Source organism: Lissotriton helveticus, chromosome 1_1, assembly GCF_964261635.1.
Source record: "Lissotriton helveticus chromosome 1_1, aLisHel1.1, whole genome shotgun sequence".
Classification (NCBI taxonomy): Eukaryota; Metazoa; Chordata; class Amphibia; order Caudata; family Salamandridae; genus Lissotriton; species Lissotriton helveticus.
In genome coordinates this window covers 445,982,643-446,000,720 of record NC_136057.1, presented here as the reverse complement: position 1 = coordinate 446,000,720, position 18,078 = coordinate 445,982,643, and the positions used below count along the sequence as shown (strand labels likewise).

At 45.5% G+C, this 18,078-nt stretch overlaps 1 protein-coding gene across 3 annotated transcripts in view; it reads right to left on the bottom strand.

The window, feature by feature from the left end:
* SMC1B (structural maintenance of chromosomes 1B) overlaps positions 1-18,078 on the bottom strand; it is a 2,760,606-nt gene that overhangs the window by 844,542 nt on the left and 1,897,986 nt on the right. For all 3 annotated transcript variants that reach the window (XM_078673832.1, XM_078673834.1, XM_078673833.1), the window contains one exon: positions 16,870-17,011. In XM_078673832.1, coding sequence (XP_078529958.1) covers positions 16,870-17,011 — 142 coding nt within the window. The remainder of the gene's footprint in view (positions 1-16,869; positions 17,012-18,078) is intronic.

Sequence of the window (18,078 nt, the reverse complement as noted above, 5' to 3'; positions counted from 1 at the left end):
ATGTGTGTTGTTTTTGTTTCTTCTAATGGGTATTGTTTTATTTTCTCTTTAGATTGTTGCAGTGTGCGGTTCCGTTACTGGTGGTTCTGTTGTTCTGCTGTTTGTGTAGTTGCATGTGTTTGGTAAGAGACCTTTTTTGTTCAATTGTAATGTAATTGTTTTTTTTTCAAAGTGTGTAATAATACGAGTATGTTTGGTTTCGGTTTTTTGTGATTGTAAAACATGTTTTGCATTTGTTCTTGATGTGTACTTCTCTAGATGTAAGGTTTTTTTTTCTTCTTTCTAGTGGGATATCGTTGCCTATTTGCTGTGTCTTTGCAGAGTAGGTGCTGGTGAGTGTAGTTGTCTATTGTAAGTGAATTGTATATTTTTTCAATATATAGATATTTGTGATAAAGGCTTACAGTTTTTTACTTACTTTGCACAGTGTTGGGGTTGTTGAGTTGTTTGTGCAGACTCCTTTATTTGTAAGGATAATGGCTAGCCGCCGGATTACTGCTCAGCAAGTTGTTGGAATGCTTTTTGATTCTTCCTCTGACCATGGTCCAGAGACTGACTCTGATTCTGAGCCAGAGGTGGGAGGAAAAGATTCAGGTAGTGAGTTTTCTCTACACATGGCTTCATCTGATGATGAAGATACTCTGAGTGCTGATGAAGCTACTTTTGGTGTGGATGAAATGCCTGTGGTTGCGGAGGACATTGCTGTGCCAATAGTGCGGCAAGAGGCATCTGGGCTGCAGTCTGGGGCTGCTAGACTTCCAGTTGGTGTAGTGAGACAAGAGGCAGTTGGGCGGCAGCCTGCGGCTGCAAGACTTGACGTTGAAAGTTCTGACCTCTGGGTTGCACCAGGCATGGTGCAGCCGGCATTGCCTGAATTTACTAGTGTTCCAGGGTGTAGGGTGAACACTGAAAACTTTTTGCCAATTGATTTTTTCAAGTTGTTTATGGATGATGTGTTTTTGGCAGAGATTGTAGAGCAGACTAATTAGTATGCAGAAAATTTTTGGAGGGTGAACAGTGCCAGCCTTAAGCCCCACGCTAGAGCTACCCGGTGGACTCCCACAAATTTGGAGGAGATGAAAAGGTTTTGGGTTTAACTTTTTTGATGGGCGTTCTTAGGAAACCATCAATGGCTTCATATTGGTCTACTAGTCCCTTGATGGCAACAGCTATATTTCCGGCAGTCATGAGTCGTGATAGGTATTTGCTTCTGCTTCGGATGATGCATTTTGTTGACAATAGTTCTGCTTTGTCACGAGATCACCCTGATTGTGACCGTCTTTTCAAGATTCGGCCTGTCATTGATCATTTCGTTGATCGATTTCCTGAGATCTTTTATCCTGGGAAAGAAATTGCAGTGGATGAGTCTTTGCTGTTGTTCAAGGGCTGCTTGGTATTTCGGCAATACATTCCTAGTAAGAGGGCACACTATGGAATTAAGCTTTATATGATGTGTGACAGTCTGACTGGATATGTCTCTAATTTCAGGGTGTACACCGGTAAGGAATCCAGGACTAACCCCCCTGGTTGTCCGTCAACTTTTCGAGTGACTGAGAAAATTGTGTGGGAACTTGGTCGTGGATTTTTTAACAAAGGCCATCATTTATATGTCGATAACTTCTACACTGGTGTGCGGTTGTTCAGGGAATTGGCCAAAGTGGACACTGTTGCTTGTGGCACAATCTGCTCAAACCGTAAAGGTTTCCCAAAAGAACTTGTTTGTCAAAAGCTTGCTCGGGGACAGTGCAGTGCATTGCGTTGTGAGGAGCGTCTAGCTGTTAAGTTTTCAGACAGGAGAGATGTCTACATGTTGACTTCCATACATGATGAAAGCACTGAACCGGTGACTGTTTGGGGTCAGGTTGCAGAAGTGCGCAAACCTGTGTGCATAATGGACTATAATAGGCACATGGGTGGTGTTGACAGAGTAGATCAGAGGTTGGAACCGTATGCTGCTCTTCGTAAGGCTTACATTTGGTACAAGAAGTTGGCTATCCATCTTTTCCACTTGGCAACCTTTAATGCTTTTTTTGTGTTCCAGAAATCTGGTCCCCAGTCAAAAATGACTTTTGTAAAGTTTCAGGAGTCTGTAATAGGCAGCCTTGTTTTAGTGGAACAGGCAAGTGTTCCTAGAGTTGGAGTGGTGGAGGATGTTGCCAGATTGAAAGCTCGCCACTTTCCTGATCAAATTCCTCCTACAACCTCAAAAGACTTTCCCAGTCGGAGATGTAGAGTCTGTTGGCGAAGAGGTTTGCGGAAGGAGGTTCGTATGTACTGCCCCGACTGTCCTTCTAACCCTGGCCTGTGTGCACCTGCTTGTTTTAGAATGTACCACACACAAAAGAATTTTTGGGAGAATCCATGAGTGGTAAAGTGAACAGGCTGGTCTCTATTCTTTAAAACTTATTGTTCAGTTTCAAAGTTGGCATTTGTGTAGTGTATTTAGATTTCGTTGTTGTGTTAGTAGATTTGTATCAATTTGCAATTTGTTTTTTATTTGTATTGAAAAAAACTAAAGTATGATTTTGGTTTGCGTGTAGTGTCCATTGTCTGACGGTGTGCATGGTTTGGCGCTTGGCTGGCGGCGTCTGTGGACTGGTGCTTGGCTGGCGGTGTCTGTGAACTGGTGCTTGGCTGGCGGTGTGCGTGGTCTGGTGCTTGGTTGGCGGTGTGCGTGGTCTTGCGCTTGCCTGGTGGTGTGTTGGGATTGGTGCTTGGCTGGTGGTGTGCCTGGGCTGTTGCTTGGCTGGTGGTGTGCCTGGGCTGGAGCTTGGCTGGCGGTGTGAGTGCAGTGGCGCTTGCCTGGTAGAGTGTGTGGACTGGTGTTTGGCTGGTGGTGTGTGTTGTCTTGTGTTTGGTTGGCGGTGTGCGTGGTCTTGCGCTGGCCTGGTGGTGTGTTTGGATTGGTGCTTGGCTGGTGGTGTACCTGGACTGGTGCTTGACTGGCGGTGTGTGTGCAGTGGTGCTGTCCTGGCGGTGTGTGTGGACTGGTGTTTGCCTGGCGGTGTGCGTGGTCTGGTGTTTGGTTGGCGGTGTGTGTGGTCTTGCGCTTGCCTGGTGTTGTGTTTGGATTGGTCCTTGGCTGGTGGTGTGCCTGGACTGGTGCTTGGCTGGCGGTGTCTGTGGACTGGTGCTTTCCTGGCGGTATGTGTGTGGACTGGTACTTGGCTGGCGGTGTGCGTGGTCTGGTGCTTGACTGGCGGTGTGTGTGGTCTGGTGCCTGGCTGGTGGTGTGCGTGGACTGGTGCTTGGCTGGCGGTGGGTGGGAAGTGACTTAATGCTGGTTACTACACACAGTGCTAGTTGAGCGCCACTCCATGTAATCCATGAGTTTGTGTAGTTGCTGTGTCAGGAATGTGGGCGTGTGAAAGTGATGGGCCCTTGATTGGCGTTGTCTGCTTCTGGAAGTATAGTAATGTGTGAATGTTTTGTATGTGTCACATGTATGAAAGGTGTATGAATGGCCTGTAAAGCGGTTGGTGCCTTGTCGTGGCTTTACAGCTCACGAGCTGTGAGTCAATGGTTCAGTGTCTTGTCCTTTCCATTATTAACAGTGTATTTCATTTTTTGTGAAATCACTGGCTAATACAATGGTATATACTGAACCATCACTCACCCTCGTGCCAAATCCAACCAGTATGTGTGTGTGTTTGAAAACTTGATGTCTGTGTATTTTTTTTTTTGAAGCAGGATGCACCTTGTCACTTTTTTTGTAAATGTTGTGATGTGTTGCTTTTGTGCCTGGTGGTTGGAATGTTCTTCTGTGTGTCAGGTATGAAAGGTGTGTGAATGGCCTGTAAAGCGGTTGGTGCCTTGAAGAGGCTTTACAGATCACGAGCTGCGAGTCATTGGTTCAGTTTTTTTGTCCATGTAATTGACAGTGCATTTCATTTTTGTGAAATCTCATGTTCATAAAATTATATATACTGAACCATCACTCGCCCTCGTGCCAAATCCAACCAGTATGTGTGTGTGTTTGAGGAATAGATGGCTGTGTAGGGATCTTGTTTTTCTTAGTCTCTGTGCCAAGGTGTACATTCCGCTTACGAATAACCTGCCAATTGTAGATATTGTTGAAAACCCATAGGACTTCATGGTGATGTCTCTCTGGTGAAATCTAACAATTAATTGTATCCACAATATCCTGAAAAACTCATAATGTCTGTCATAATTTCCTTTCAATAGTGCGCCCAAATTGTCACGCTGCACAAGTAAACAACTATTTTTGTCAAAACTAATTGGTGTAGCTAGGGGGGTCACATGGGTTTTTCACTCCTTCCTCGGTTGCCATCTAGGGAAACCTAGCATACCCACACTTTTTTGGAAAGTAGACATCCGTGGGCTTTCAAGGGGGTATGGCTTGCATGGATCCTCCAACGTTCCTTTTCTCAGAATCCCTAGCAAACTTTAAATGTAGCTGAAAAACATTTTTTCCCAAATATTTTTGTGTTTAAAAGTGTGGCATCACTGGGTTCACACAACTTTCCACCCACCCCGCGTTCCCCCAGGTCTCCCGAAAAAAGTGGTACCTCACTTGCCTGGGTCTGCCTAGTGCCTGCGACAGGAACAGCGCAAAACGCAAGGTGTTCGCACCGCAATTTTGCAGTGAAAACGGGCCCTTTTTTGACAAAGTGCCTACCTTTCGTTTTTGCACCCAAGCTCTGTCGGCACCTAGGGAAACCTAGCAAACCTATACATTTTTGAAAACTAGACACCCAGGGGTATTCAAGATGGGGTGACTCGACTGCCTCCCAATAGGTTCTGTTACCCAGAATCCCTTGCAAACCTAAAAAACTGACAAAACAAACGCATTTTCCTCACATTTCTGTAGTAGAAAGTTCTGGAATCTGCGTGGATCAGCAAATGTACACCTACCCAGCGTTCCCCCAGGTCTTCCGAAAAAAATGGTACCTCACTTGCGTGGGTAGGCATAGTGGCTGCAACAGGAAAAGGCCCAAATCGTACGGTGGAGATTTTAAAATAACCTATTGTAAAACTACCTTCTTTTTCTGGGGGGGGGGGGGGGGCACCTGAGTTTTTGGCCCGGGGTTCGGCGCAAACAGCTCTGAAAACTAAACACCCGGGGGAGTCCAGGGAGGTATGGCATGCGTGGGTCCCCCAATGTTTTCCTACCCAGAATTCCTTGCAAACCTTAAAATTAGGTAAAAAAATCACTTTTCCAAACTTTTTTGCGTGGGATCTCCGTGCAGGCAAAAATGTCCTACCACCCAGCGTTCCCCTTGTTCTCCCGAGTAAAATGATACCTCACTTGTGCAAATTGCCTATGTCAAAACCACCTAGCTTTTGCAAGGGGTGTTACCTGGGTTTTTGGCCCCGTCCTAGACGGCCATCTAGGTAAACCTACCAAACACACACATTTCTGAAAAGTAGACACCCGGGGGCTTCCAAAGAGGCATGGCTTGCGTGGATCCTCCAACGTTCCTTTACCCAGAATCCCTTGCAAACCTCAATTTTAGTTGAAAAAATCAGTTTTTTCACACATTTTTGTGTGGGAAAGCGTGGCATCACTGGGCTCACACAAATTTCCTCCCACGCAGTGTTCCCCCAGTCCAGGGAGGTATGGCATGCGTGGGTCCCCCAATGTTATCCTACCCAGAATTCCCTGCAAATCTTAAATTTAGGTTAAAAAACACTTTTCCATACCTTTTTGCGTGGGATCTCCGTGCCGGCACAAATGTTCTACCACCCACCGTTCCCCTTGATCTCCCGAGTAAAATGATACCTCACTTGTGTGGGTGGGCCAAAGGCCTGTGACTAGGATGACCCCAAAACAGTAGAATTCTCTGTGCTTAATTGGTCAATCCTGAATGCTACAATTTCTTAAAAATACATTTTTGGCCTGTTCTGCTTAGGCCCACCCACGCAAGTGAGGTATCATTTTACTCGGGAGAACAAGGGGAACGCTGGGTGGTAGGACATTTGTTCCGGCACGGAGATCTCACGCACAAACGTTTGGATAAGTGCTTTTTTTACCTAATTTTAAGGTTTGCAAGGAATTTTGGGTAGGAAAACATTGGGGGACCCACGCATGCCATACCTCCCACGACTCCCCCGGGTGTCTAGTTTTCAGAACTGTTTGGGTTTGGTAGTTTCACAAGTTTGCCGCCGAGCCCCGGGCCAAAAACTCAGGTGCCCCCCCAAAAAAGAAGGTAGTTTTGCTATAGGTTATTTTAAAGTCTCCACCGTACGATTTGGGCCTTTTCTTGTTGCAGCCACTATGCCTACCCACGCAAGTGAGGTACCATTTTTTTCGGGAGACCTGGGGGAACGCGGGGTGGGTGGAAATTTGTTTATCCACGAGATTCCAGAACTTTCCACCACAGAAATGTGAGGCAAATGCGTTTTTTTTATTAGAATTTTTAGTTTTGCAAGGGATTCTTGGTAACAGAACCTGGTGGGAGGCAGTCGAGTCACCCCATCCTGAATTCCCCTGGGTGTCTAGTTTTCAGAAATGTATAGGTTTGCTAGGTTTCCCTAGGTGCCGGCAGAGCTAGGGTTCAAAAACGAAAGGTAGGCACTTTGCCAAAAAAGGGCCCGTTTTCACTGCGAAATTGCGGTGCGAACACGTTTCGTTTTGCGCTGTTTCCTGTCGCAGGCACTAAGCAGACCCAGGCAAGTGAGGTACCATTTTTTTGGGGAGACCGGGGGGAACGCGGGGTGGGTGTAAATTTGTTGATCCACGCAGATTCCAGAACTTTACACCACAGAAATGTGAGGAAAATGCGTTTTTTGTGTCAAATTTTTAGCTTTGCAAGGGATTCTGGGTAACAGAACCTGGTGGGAGGCAGTCGAGTCACCCCATCCTGAATTTCCCTGGGTGTCTAGTTTTCAGAAATGTATAGGTTTGATAGGTTTCCCTAGGTGCCGGCAGAGCTAGGGTTAAAAAATGAAAGGTAGGCACTTTGCCAAAAAAGGGCCCGTTTTCACTGCGAAATTGCGGTGCGAACACGTTGCGTTTTGCGCAGTTTCCTGTCGCAGGCACTTGGCAGACCCAGGCAAGTGAGGTACCATTTTTTTCGGGAGACCTGGGGGAACGCGGGGTGGGTGGAAATTTGTTAATCCACGCAGATTCCAGAACTTTCCACCACAGAAATGTGAGGAAAATGCGTTTTTTGTGTCAAGTTTTTAGCTTTGCAAGAGATTCTGGGTAACAGAACCTGGTGGGAGGCAGTCGAGTCACCCCATCCTGAACTTCCCTGGGTGTCTAGTTTTCAGAAATGTTTAGGTTTGCTAGGTTTCCCTAGGTGCCGGCAGAGCAGGGTTCAAAAACGAAAGGTAGGCACTTTGCCAAAAAAGGGCCCGTTTTCACTGCGAAATTGCGGTGCGAACACGTTGCGTTTTGCGCTGTTTCCTGTCACAGGCACTAGGCGGACCCAGGCAAGTGAGGTACCATTTTTTTCGGGAGACCTGGGGGAACACGGGGTGTGTGGAAATTTATTGATCCACGTAGATTCCAGCACTTTCCATCACAGAAATGTGAGGAAAATGCGTTATTTTTCACAATTCGTTAGCTTTGCAAGGGATTTTGGGTAACAGAACTTAGTGGTAGGCAGTTGAGTCACCCCATCCTGAATTCCCCTGGGTGTCTAGTTTTCAGAAATGTATAGGTTTGATAGGTTTCCCTAGGTGCCGGCAGAGCTAGGGTTCAAAAACGAAAGGTAGGCACTTTGCCAAAAAAGGGCCGTTTTCACTGCAAAATTGCGGTACGAACACGTTGCGTTTCGCCCTGTTTCCTGTCGCAGGCACTAGGCAGACCCAGGCAAGTGAGGTACCATTTTTTTCGGGAGATCTGGGGGAACGCGGGGTGGGTAAAAATTTGTTGATCCACACAGATTCCAGAACTTTCCACCACAGAAATGTGCGAAAAATGTGTTTTTTTGGGTCAATTTTTTAGGTTTGCAAGGGATTCTGGGTAACAGAACCTGGTGGGAGGCAGTTGAGTCACCCCATTCTGAATTCCCCTGGGTGTCTAGGTTTCAAAAATGTATAGGTTTGCTAGGTTTCCCTAGGTGCCGGCAGAGCTAGGGTTCAAAAACTAAAGGTAGGCACTTAGCCAAAAAAGGGCCCGTTTTCACTGCGAAATTGCGGTGCTAACACGTTGCGTTTTGCGCTGTTTTCTGTCGCAGACACTAGGCAGACCCAGGCAAGTGAGGTACCATTTTTTTCGGGAGACCTGGGGGAACGCAGGGTGGGTGGAAATTTGTTCACCCACACAGATTCCAGAACTTTCCACCACAGAAATGTGAGGAAAATGCGTTTTTTTAGACAATTTTTTAGCTTTGCAAGGGATTCTGGGTACCAGAACCTGGTGGGAGGCAGTTGAGTCACCCCATCCTGAATTCCCCTGGGTGTCTAGTTTTCAGAAATGTATAGGTTTGCTAGGTTTCCCTAGATGCCGCAGAGCTAGGGTTCAAAAACGAAAGGTAGGCACTTTGCCAAAAAAGGGCCCGTTTTCACTGTGAAATTTCGGTGCGACCACGTTGCATTTTGCGCTGTTTCCTGTCGCAGGCACTAGGCAGACCCAGGCAAGAGAGGTACCATTTTTCTCGGGAGACCTGGGGGAACGCTGGGTGGGTGGAAACTTGTTGATCCACGCAGATTCCAGAACTTTACACCACAGAAATGTGAGGAAAATGCATATTTTCCCCCAATTATTTAGGTTTGCAAGGGATTCTGGGTAACATAACCTGGTGGGAGGCAGTCGAGTCACCCCATCCTGAATTCCCCTGGGTGTCTACTTTTCAAAAATGTATAGGTTTGCTAGGTTTCCCTAGGTGCCGGCAGAGCTAGGGTTCAAAAACTACAGGTAGGCACTTAGCCAAAAAAGGGCCAGTATTGACTGCGAAATTGAGGTGCGACCACGTTGCGTTTTGCGCCGTTTCCTGTCGAAGGCACTAGGCAGACCCAGGCAAGTGAGGTACCATTTTTCTCATAAGACTTTGGGGAACGCGGGGTGGGTTGAAATCTAAAGATCCATGCAGAATCCAGAACTTTCCACCACAGAAATGTGAGGAAAATGTGTTTTTTTTCCAATTTTTTAGGTTTGCAAGGGATTCTGGGTAACAGAACCTGGTGGGAGGCAGTCGAGTCACCCCATCCTGAATTTCCCTGGGTGTCTAGTTTTCAAAAATGTATAGATTTGCTAGGTTTTCCTAGGTGCCGGCAGAGCTAGGGTGCAAAAACTACAGCTAGGCACTTTGCTATAAAAGGGTCAATTTTTAACTGCAAAATTGAGGTGTGACCACGTTGCATTTTGCGCCGTTTCCTGTCGCAGGCACAAGGCCGACCCACACAAGTGAGGTACCGTTTTTATCGAGAGACTTAGGGTAATTCAGATTTGTAAATCAACTGTTATTACCTATTGAGTTTTCATGCATTTCTCCCTTCCCAATAAAAGACAGTGTGTAAAAAGAAAATATTTTTGAAAAATGACCAATAATTCTCATGCTAGTATGAGTATTCCCAATTTTGAAAATGTACAAATATATACTGTTTCTAAACTCTATAATTTGTACCCAATTCAGAAATACATAGGTGTCTTTCATACCAATTTTTCAATATATACATTTTCCAAGAATAAGTGCTCTATACCCAGTAAATAATAAAATACCATTGCAAGTTGCTGCTCAGTTTTTGGCTCTGGGTTCGCCGGGTTCTTGGTGAAACTACAAGTCCTATATATCCCCACAACCAGGAAGGTCAAATGGATGTAACGGTATATTGCTTTCAAAGATCTGTCAAAATTACAAGAAGTTACAGGTGAAAACGTTGAGACAAAAGGCTGTTTTTTTCAACTAATTTTCAATTATTCCAATATTTAAATGTTAGTTTCTATAAAGAAGCCTTCATGGATTTAGACAAATGACCCCTTTCTGAATTCAGAATTTTGTCTACATTTCGAAAATGTATAGCTGTCCAGGATCCATTATTGCTTTCAAACTCATTTCTACCATTAACTGGAAGGAGGATGAAAGCTCTAAATATAGCAAAAATAGGCTATGTCCCAGAAAAATGCCAAAACTGTGTAAAAAGTGTTGGTTCTCTGACAAAAGACTGTCATTCCCTAAAAGCTGAGAAAATGGAGATTTCAGCCCCACAAACCCTTTTCTGATAACGTTTGCAGGGAAAAACCAAGAGGCTTTCATTTGCAGCCCATTTTTCCAATTTTTCTGAAAAAAACAAAAAAATCACTGTATTTTGCTTTATTTACTGGGACCCCTCCAAGGAAATCCACAAACCCTGGGCACCTTTACAATCCACATGATGTTGGAAGAAAAGGGCGCAAATTTGGAATACCTTATGTGTTCAAAAAGGTACAGGGGCCTAAGCGCGCACAACCCCAAATCGCCAAAAAAAGGCTTAGCACAGGAGGGGAAAAGGCCTAGCAGCGAAGGGGTTAAAAGCATGAGAATGTCCTGTAAAGTTACCAGAAGGACTGTTTCTTGACACAGGAATTGAGATTCCTAAGGTCTAAAATTGATTGCCATTGTTTGATCTTTTTGCGGACTAAAAAGAAGCAAGAGCAGAATCCTCTTCCTCGTTGTGATGGAGGAACTGGTTGCTCTTTTTTGGAGCATTGTCACGACCTCTAATTTGAGATTACGTAGATGCTTTGGAACAGAGGGTTGAGGTTAAGTGGGGGGTGGGGTTTAAAGACATTCTAGAGTATGGCCAAACTGAAAAAGGTTAACGACATTCATCTGTAGTGATGCCGGTGATGGATGTAAGCAGATATTTTGCCCCCTTATTCTGTTGATTAAAAAGGATGAATAGCCAGAGCATGCAGGTGGTGATGGCAACAGGCGATGTCCTTGCCTTGGCGCCCTGCTCTACCTCTTGGTGCAGGTTGATTGTAAGCTGCTGGTGGTGGTTTGCATTGGGAGTACTGTGGACAAAACAGTTGGGAGGAAGATTTGTAAGCTGGGTATTGATATTGCTGGTAACCTCCCCTGTAGGATGGAAGGCCTCTTCTTCGGGCAACCCGAAATGGCAATTTCCTGTACTGAAGCTTTCCCAGAGACTTAGCTGTGTCTGTATCTGTTTTGATAGCTTGTAAGCCTCATCCACCTGCTTGTCGAAAAGGGCTTCCCCATCGAAAATAAGGTCTAGTATCTTGTTTTGGATCTCAGGGCTGAATGAAGTAGCCTTCAGTCAAGCCTGGTGGCATAACACAGCAGCCCATGCAGGCTATCTAAATGCCATAGTGGCAAAGTCCATAGCACAGTCCATCACCTCGGATAAGGAGCGTTATGCTTCCTGGAGAATCTTCTTTGCTTCTGCTTTACTGTTCTCTGGAAGCTGATCCAGATACAGTACTATATCAAATCACATTTTGTGGCCATACGACTAACAACAGCGGGTGAATTTGCTGCATTCACTGTAAGCGCTGACATAGATGAAATTCTTTTCCTATGTTGTCAAGGCACCACCCTTTTTTGTCCAAAGGCACTCTGATAGGTGCAGAAGGTTTATTTTAATCTGCGCTGTGCTATCTGTGGAAGAGGTGTGGCGCAGCATCCAGGGCGACTGACGCTGGACGCTGGGATCACGGTTCGATCCCCGGCTCCAGCAGCGGGGTCTGCCCAGCACTATGTGACTCTGGGCAATTGCTCGCTTAATCTTCACGACGGCCCCCAGCACCTTGACACCTTAGGGTAATTGTTTGCGCTTTACAAATACTGGACATTGACATTTACATCTGTGCAATAAAAGAATCAGGCTTTGGGTGACCAGTCAAGCAAGCACGAGCGTCTTCTGGAGCTTTGTACTTTTTATCCAAGCGGGGAAGGACCCCAGTTATTGTGGCTGGAGTCTTCATGACCTTTAAGCCCTCTTCCCAGATGTAGCTTACAATGGACATGGCTCTTCCTCTCTCCCGAAAAGGCTCTTTAAAATCATAAAGGGGGCCTCATTAAACGGCAGCAGAGGCTCCGAAGAGCTCGCAGCAGATTGAAACACCTCTGTCAGAAGGTTAGTCCTGACCACCAGGATTCTATCAATGTGTAATAGTGACTAATTTTTATTATTTTGGTGAATATCTAATACATGAGTTTGGAACTAGGCTCTCTCTTAGAGCGATAAGACGAAGGCACTATGTGCTTTTAAAATACCCCTCACACACTAAGAATCCCTTAGTGTCATGCTTCATCATGGGGGTCTTCCCGTCCCTCTACGGGGTGGGGCGTGCTACGACCTACGCGGGAGCACGGATTTTGTTGTGACAAAAGGCTATGTGTTAGTGCAGTGTGAGTGTTATCAGTGAAGTGTAGGGACCTAAATCTGTGAGTGAAATATAAAAAATATAAAAATTCCCTGGCTAGTAGAAAGAATATATTTTATTAACTTCTCTGGCTGGGAACGTTAAAAAGGGGTTGTGTGGTAGAGCTATTAGCTTACTACCTGGTCAACATGTTTCATAAGCAGTCCCCTACTGCTTATTCATCAGGACCTCTAGTGGTCCCTACAAAATAATACTCAGTTCTAAAGTAATATGCCTAAAGTCCTACAAACAGGTAGCAAAAATCGGCTACCTGTTTGAGCTTCGGGGCATGAGTTGGCCCTCAGTGCAGCGTGAAAAATATTGACTTATTGTGGTCTCTGTAAGGAAAGAAGGGAGAGAAAAAAATGCAAGACATATTCATAAAATTGTTTTTGCATTGTTCTCAAAAGACTGTATTCTGTCGAGGTTCACATAACTGTCGGGTGACCCCATTTGTCTAGAGCGTTCGGGTTACGCTTCTTAAAGAGAGAGGAAACAGTTGAATGCACTGTTCTTACTGTCACTCGTTAGCAAAATGTAGTCAAACGAATCTCATTGGACACAAATATGTGGGCAAAATAAATCTCAAGATACACACACACACGCGACTCAATACACTCAAGTTACACCTTTACGACAAAGGACTTGGGGATTCCTTTTCTATATTTTTCGATCCTGGGTTTAGTTATTAAAAAAGACAGAATAGAGTGCCATTCTAAATAAAACAAATAAGAGGCATGCATACATACTCGTACGACAAATGTTACGTGCCCCATGAGCTGGCAGGCGAAGGGTATTCCACGCGGTACACTGTGGAAGAAAACCGCACCCTTTCGTCAGTTACGCATTACCCATAAAAGTTTTTTGCCTTGGTAATGTAAGTGACCGAGTTTAGAGACTCGTGGTCTGATTCTTATTACTTACGTTACTGGATTTGTGCAATGCCTTAATCCTACCCTTGTGCCGCTCCCAGGAATGGGAGCGACCTGTATCTGCCGTTGTTTTAAACCCAATGCAAATGGTGTTGTCATCTCCGATTTCGGGTAGCGGTAACAACTAGTGCGCTAACCCAAGATGGCCGCCAGCCGCAGGACACCGGGTGGGGGACAGGATCATTTCGGAAGTATTTCTTCTATTTCGCTCTTATCTAAGAAGATTTTTTTCAAATTGAGAATGTCTCGTCGGGAGGTGCCCATTACACAATATATTCTTTGAAATCTGATTATCTCAAAAAAGCATTATTTACTTTGACTTCCGAATCACAATAATTTCATGAAAATGTGATTCCCACATTAGGGATGCTCAATATCCTGTGTTTTTCAAGAGGATATCTGACCGTCTCGGAATCCTATGAGAATGGTCGGGTATTTGAGGCATTGGTATTATTTTACTGTGGATCGTCAACTTCTCACATGGGCATTGGTTTACAGATGGAAAGGCATATGTGGGGTAGTCTCAAATTTCTCCTATTGGCAGATAAAAGGTGTTTGTCTTTACACTTCTGTGGATTATCAGCTTTACATATGGGCATTGTTATGCAGACCAAAAAGATACAAGTCGGATATTCATGCAGATGAAAAGAATATGTGTCAGATAGTCATTGCTTTCTTCTCACAGGCTGATGGAAAGGTAAAAGGATGAGTTTACAGAGGGTGTTATAGTTGACCCCAAGGAATTTCATCGTTCAGGCCATTTTTATTAGAGTTAATGCGGAAAACCCACCTCTGTTCTTTTTCCAGGAGGCGTTCCTCATTGTCGACCGCCCTCTGTAAACTCATCCTTTTACCTAGGGCTACTCACTAGCACAATCAAGTGATAATTTCCTGATAGTATTCTCCCACATCAGTTACTGGCAGCTTTCCTAAGGGCGCCCTCTCCCCAATTTACTCTGAAACCAACAGACTGCTCCTTAGCTCTCCTTAGATTCCTTCATAATATTTATAATTACTCCAAAGTCTGATGTCCACAATGCATAAAATGTGAGGGTTGCGGATATAGCACAACAAAACTGGAAGTGGCAGCCTCAAATATAAAACAGATAAAATAATCCAGTGATAAAAAAAAAACTTTGATTACCCCGAAATGCCCACATTTTTCAACTGCCAGTACATATATGTCAAAACAAGGTGTCTACCTTGAAAACCCCAAAAGCTTTATGATTAACACTATACATAAACAAAGATAACTCAATAGGATCCCCCATGTTACATCTGACAATTACCAATTTTAATGAAGCAACCTTTCACTGCTGTCCAAAAAGGCAACCTTCAACCCTTTTAGAAGAAAAGTCTCTGCTGACAGTCAGAGAAAGGATGTACTTTTGTTTTGATTTCACCACTAATTCAAACAGGATTGCCTCTGCCTGTGTTGAGTGTGCCAAAAAGCATCTATTAGTTCATTTATACGCCGGTATCAAGATTCATCAGCAAAGAGAATGTATGGTTTTGAATTCCAGCTCTTCAACTCGGGAATACTTACAAATTAAATCAAGGCCTATTCCTAGTCATAGCTCATCCAGCATAGCCGTTAGTCTGACTTAAAATTTCAGTTTTTAAAGTCCAGAGTGGGCCGTGCATGCGCTGTCCTTTCAAGATATGCTGTATTCACTGTATGGGCTTCCAACCCACCAATTGCCTTTTGATTTGTTCCTTCGATTGTCATTCAAAATTGCTTGCTTGCTAGTGGTTAATCCTTCCTCTTTGTCCTTTCTTTTTGTGTTTAGTCTCCTCCCAACAGAGCATAGCCCAATTAATGTTAACATTACGCTTCTGTGTTTATATGTTCATTTTAGGGACTATTTTCCTCCTCGCCTGGAACCCAATCTCCACTGAAGACACCATCCGCCTGATGAATTCCATCCACTCAGGATCGCCAACCGACTCATGTCCCCATCATATTTTCAACAAAGCAGACTCCATCATCGCACCCCATCTCCGAGACGTCATCAACTGCTCCCTCAACTCCGCTACCTTCCCGGAAAGCTGGAAACATGCGGAACTCAGCGCCCTTCTGAAGAAACCCACAGCAGACCCCACTGAACTCAAGAACTACCGCCCCATATCGCTCCTCCCATTCCCTGCCAAAGTGATTGAGAAAGCCGTCAACAGTCAGCTCGCCGCCTTCCTCGAAACCAACAAATCCCTCGACCCTTCACAATCCGGCTTCCGAGCCAAACACAGCACCGAAACCGCACTCATTGCAGCAACAGACGACATCCGAACCCTACTGGACAATGGAGAAACAGCTGCCCTCATCCTACTTGAACTCTCCGCAGCCTTCGACACAGTCTGTCATAGCACCCTCATACAACGCCTCAGCAACATCGGAATACCAGGAAAAGCATTGGACTGGATCATCTCGTTCCTCGCCGGAAGAACCCAGAGAGTCCGCCTCCCCCCTTTTAGATCAGAGGCCACTGAAGTCATCTGCGGCGTACCACAAGGATCATCACTCAGTCCCACCCTCCTCAACGTATACATGAGTCCCCTCGCATCCATCGCACGCCAACACAACCTCAACATCATCTCCTACGCAGACGACACCCAGCTGATCCTCTCCCTCACCAAAGACCCTAACACCACCAAAACCAACTTACACGAAGGAATGAAAGAAGTAGCCGAGTGGATGAAGAACAGCCGTCTTAAACTAAACTCGGACAAAACGGAAGTCCTCATCTTAGGATCATCACCCTCTGCCTGGGACGACTCATGGTGACCACCAGCCCTGGGAACCGCACCCATACCTACGGACCAAGCACGTAACCTGGGCTTCATCCTGGACTCCTCCCTCTCGATGACCAAACAAGTCAACGCCGTCTCATCCTCATGCTTCAACATCCTACGCATGCTCAAAAAATCTTCCGCTGGATCCCCACCGAAACAAGAAAGACAGTCACCCATGCACTGGTCACAAGCCGACTGGACTACGGAAACACCCTCTACGCCGGAACCACAGCCAAATTACAGAAAAAACTCCAACGCATCCAAAACGCCTCAGCCAGACTCATACTGGACATCCCCCGCCAAGCTCACATTTCTGGTCACCTGAAAGACCTCCACTGGCTCCCCGTCAACAAGAGAATAACGTTCCGTCTCCTCACCCACGCACATAAAGCCCTCTACGACCTAGGATCCGAATGCCTCAACACGCGACTGTCCTTCTACACCCCCACCCGCCAACTACGATCATCCAATCAAGCCCTCGCCGCAATTCCGCGCATCCATAGATCCACCATGGGAGGAAGAACCTTCTCCTACCTAGCGGCCAAAACCTGGAATTCTCTCCCCACCCACCTCCTCCTTGTACAGAACCACCTCTCCTTCAGAAAGCAACTTAAAACTTGGATATTCTATAAGTAAAATACCCCCGCTCCCCCCTCCTTCCCCCCCAAGCGCCTTGAGACCCTCTGGGTGAGTAGTGCGCTATGCAAATTTCCGAACTTGAACTACTTGAACTTTGTGAATAGAGAACAATCTTAAACGTACGCAATATATTTGTAAGTTTACCTTTGTGAATAAGGCCCTATGAGTTTATGAAACCTTATCGCTAACCACAATAATCCTATTTTTCAAAGAAAATACATTCCTTACCTTCTTTAATTTTGCCATCTCTCCTTCATCAATTAACATTGTCTCAGTTAGCTTGCTGAATCTACTGGTCTCTTTTTCGAGCTGTCCACGACTAAAATCCAGCTGAATCGCTAAACGAGTCTTCTGGTTCTCAAACTCCAACCTATTAATACAAATGATTGGCTTTTAATGCTAATTTCTCATGACTGTTCCATCAGGATACCCAGAAATGTATTCAAATACAAGGTGGTTACAAATATAAAACTCTGTTCCTACTCAAGAACATGCCATCTTCCATTGGAAGCACGTGATCATTCTTGTATTTTACTATTTCTACACAATCAAAACTGGTACTTATTTCAGACACACCGAAAGTATGAAAACTGATGCACAAGTTACTACTTGTGTAACGATATATCTGTAAGAGAGATTAGTTAGTGATAGATTCCTTACCTTAGAATATCCCCAGGCGTCAGACTGGATCTGGAATTTTTTGCGTAGCAATACCCCTGCGCGTCGGTAGGCGTCGTCCGCGGCTCTGCGTCCGTCGTCGGCGTCGTTAGCGCCGGAATGACGTCGTCGGAATACTTAGACGCCGCCCATGCGCGCTGACGTCAGTTCTGATACACAGCTTTTCCGCGCCAGATACGCAGAGCCATGATAGAACCAACACTGGTGCCAAGAAACTAGGGCCCTGAAAGGGGATGACCTTAACCCTAGATATCGGTTCGCAGAACGGGGAGGGTGGGTGGGTCGGTAAGGAATCTATCACTAACTAATGTCTCTTACAGATATATCGTTACACAAGTAGTAACTTGTGCATCTGAAAGAGACACGTTAGTGATAGATTCCTTACCTTAGAATAGATACCCCAGCAATACCAACCCCGGTGGTGGGTCTGCGAACCAATAATCACACCAGAAAGTCCTGGAGGACGGAACGGCCAAAGAAGCCATCCCTCCGGACTTGACTGTCCAGGCAGTAGTGTCGTGCGAACGTGTGCAACGAGGCCCACGTAGCTGCCTGGCAAATGTCCTGCAAGGGCACTCCCCGGCCCAGGGCAGTTGTAGTCGCCGTGGCCCGAGTGGAATGAGCCCTCAATCCAACAGGGGGCTCCCTAGCCATGGAGTAACATGCCTGGATACACAAGATGATCCACCGGGAGATGGTCCGCTTGTGTACCGCCTTCCCCTTCTTAGCGCCCACGTAACCAACAAAGAGTTGGTCATC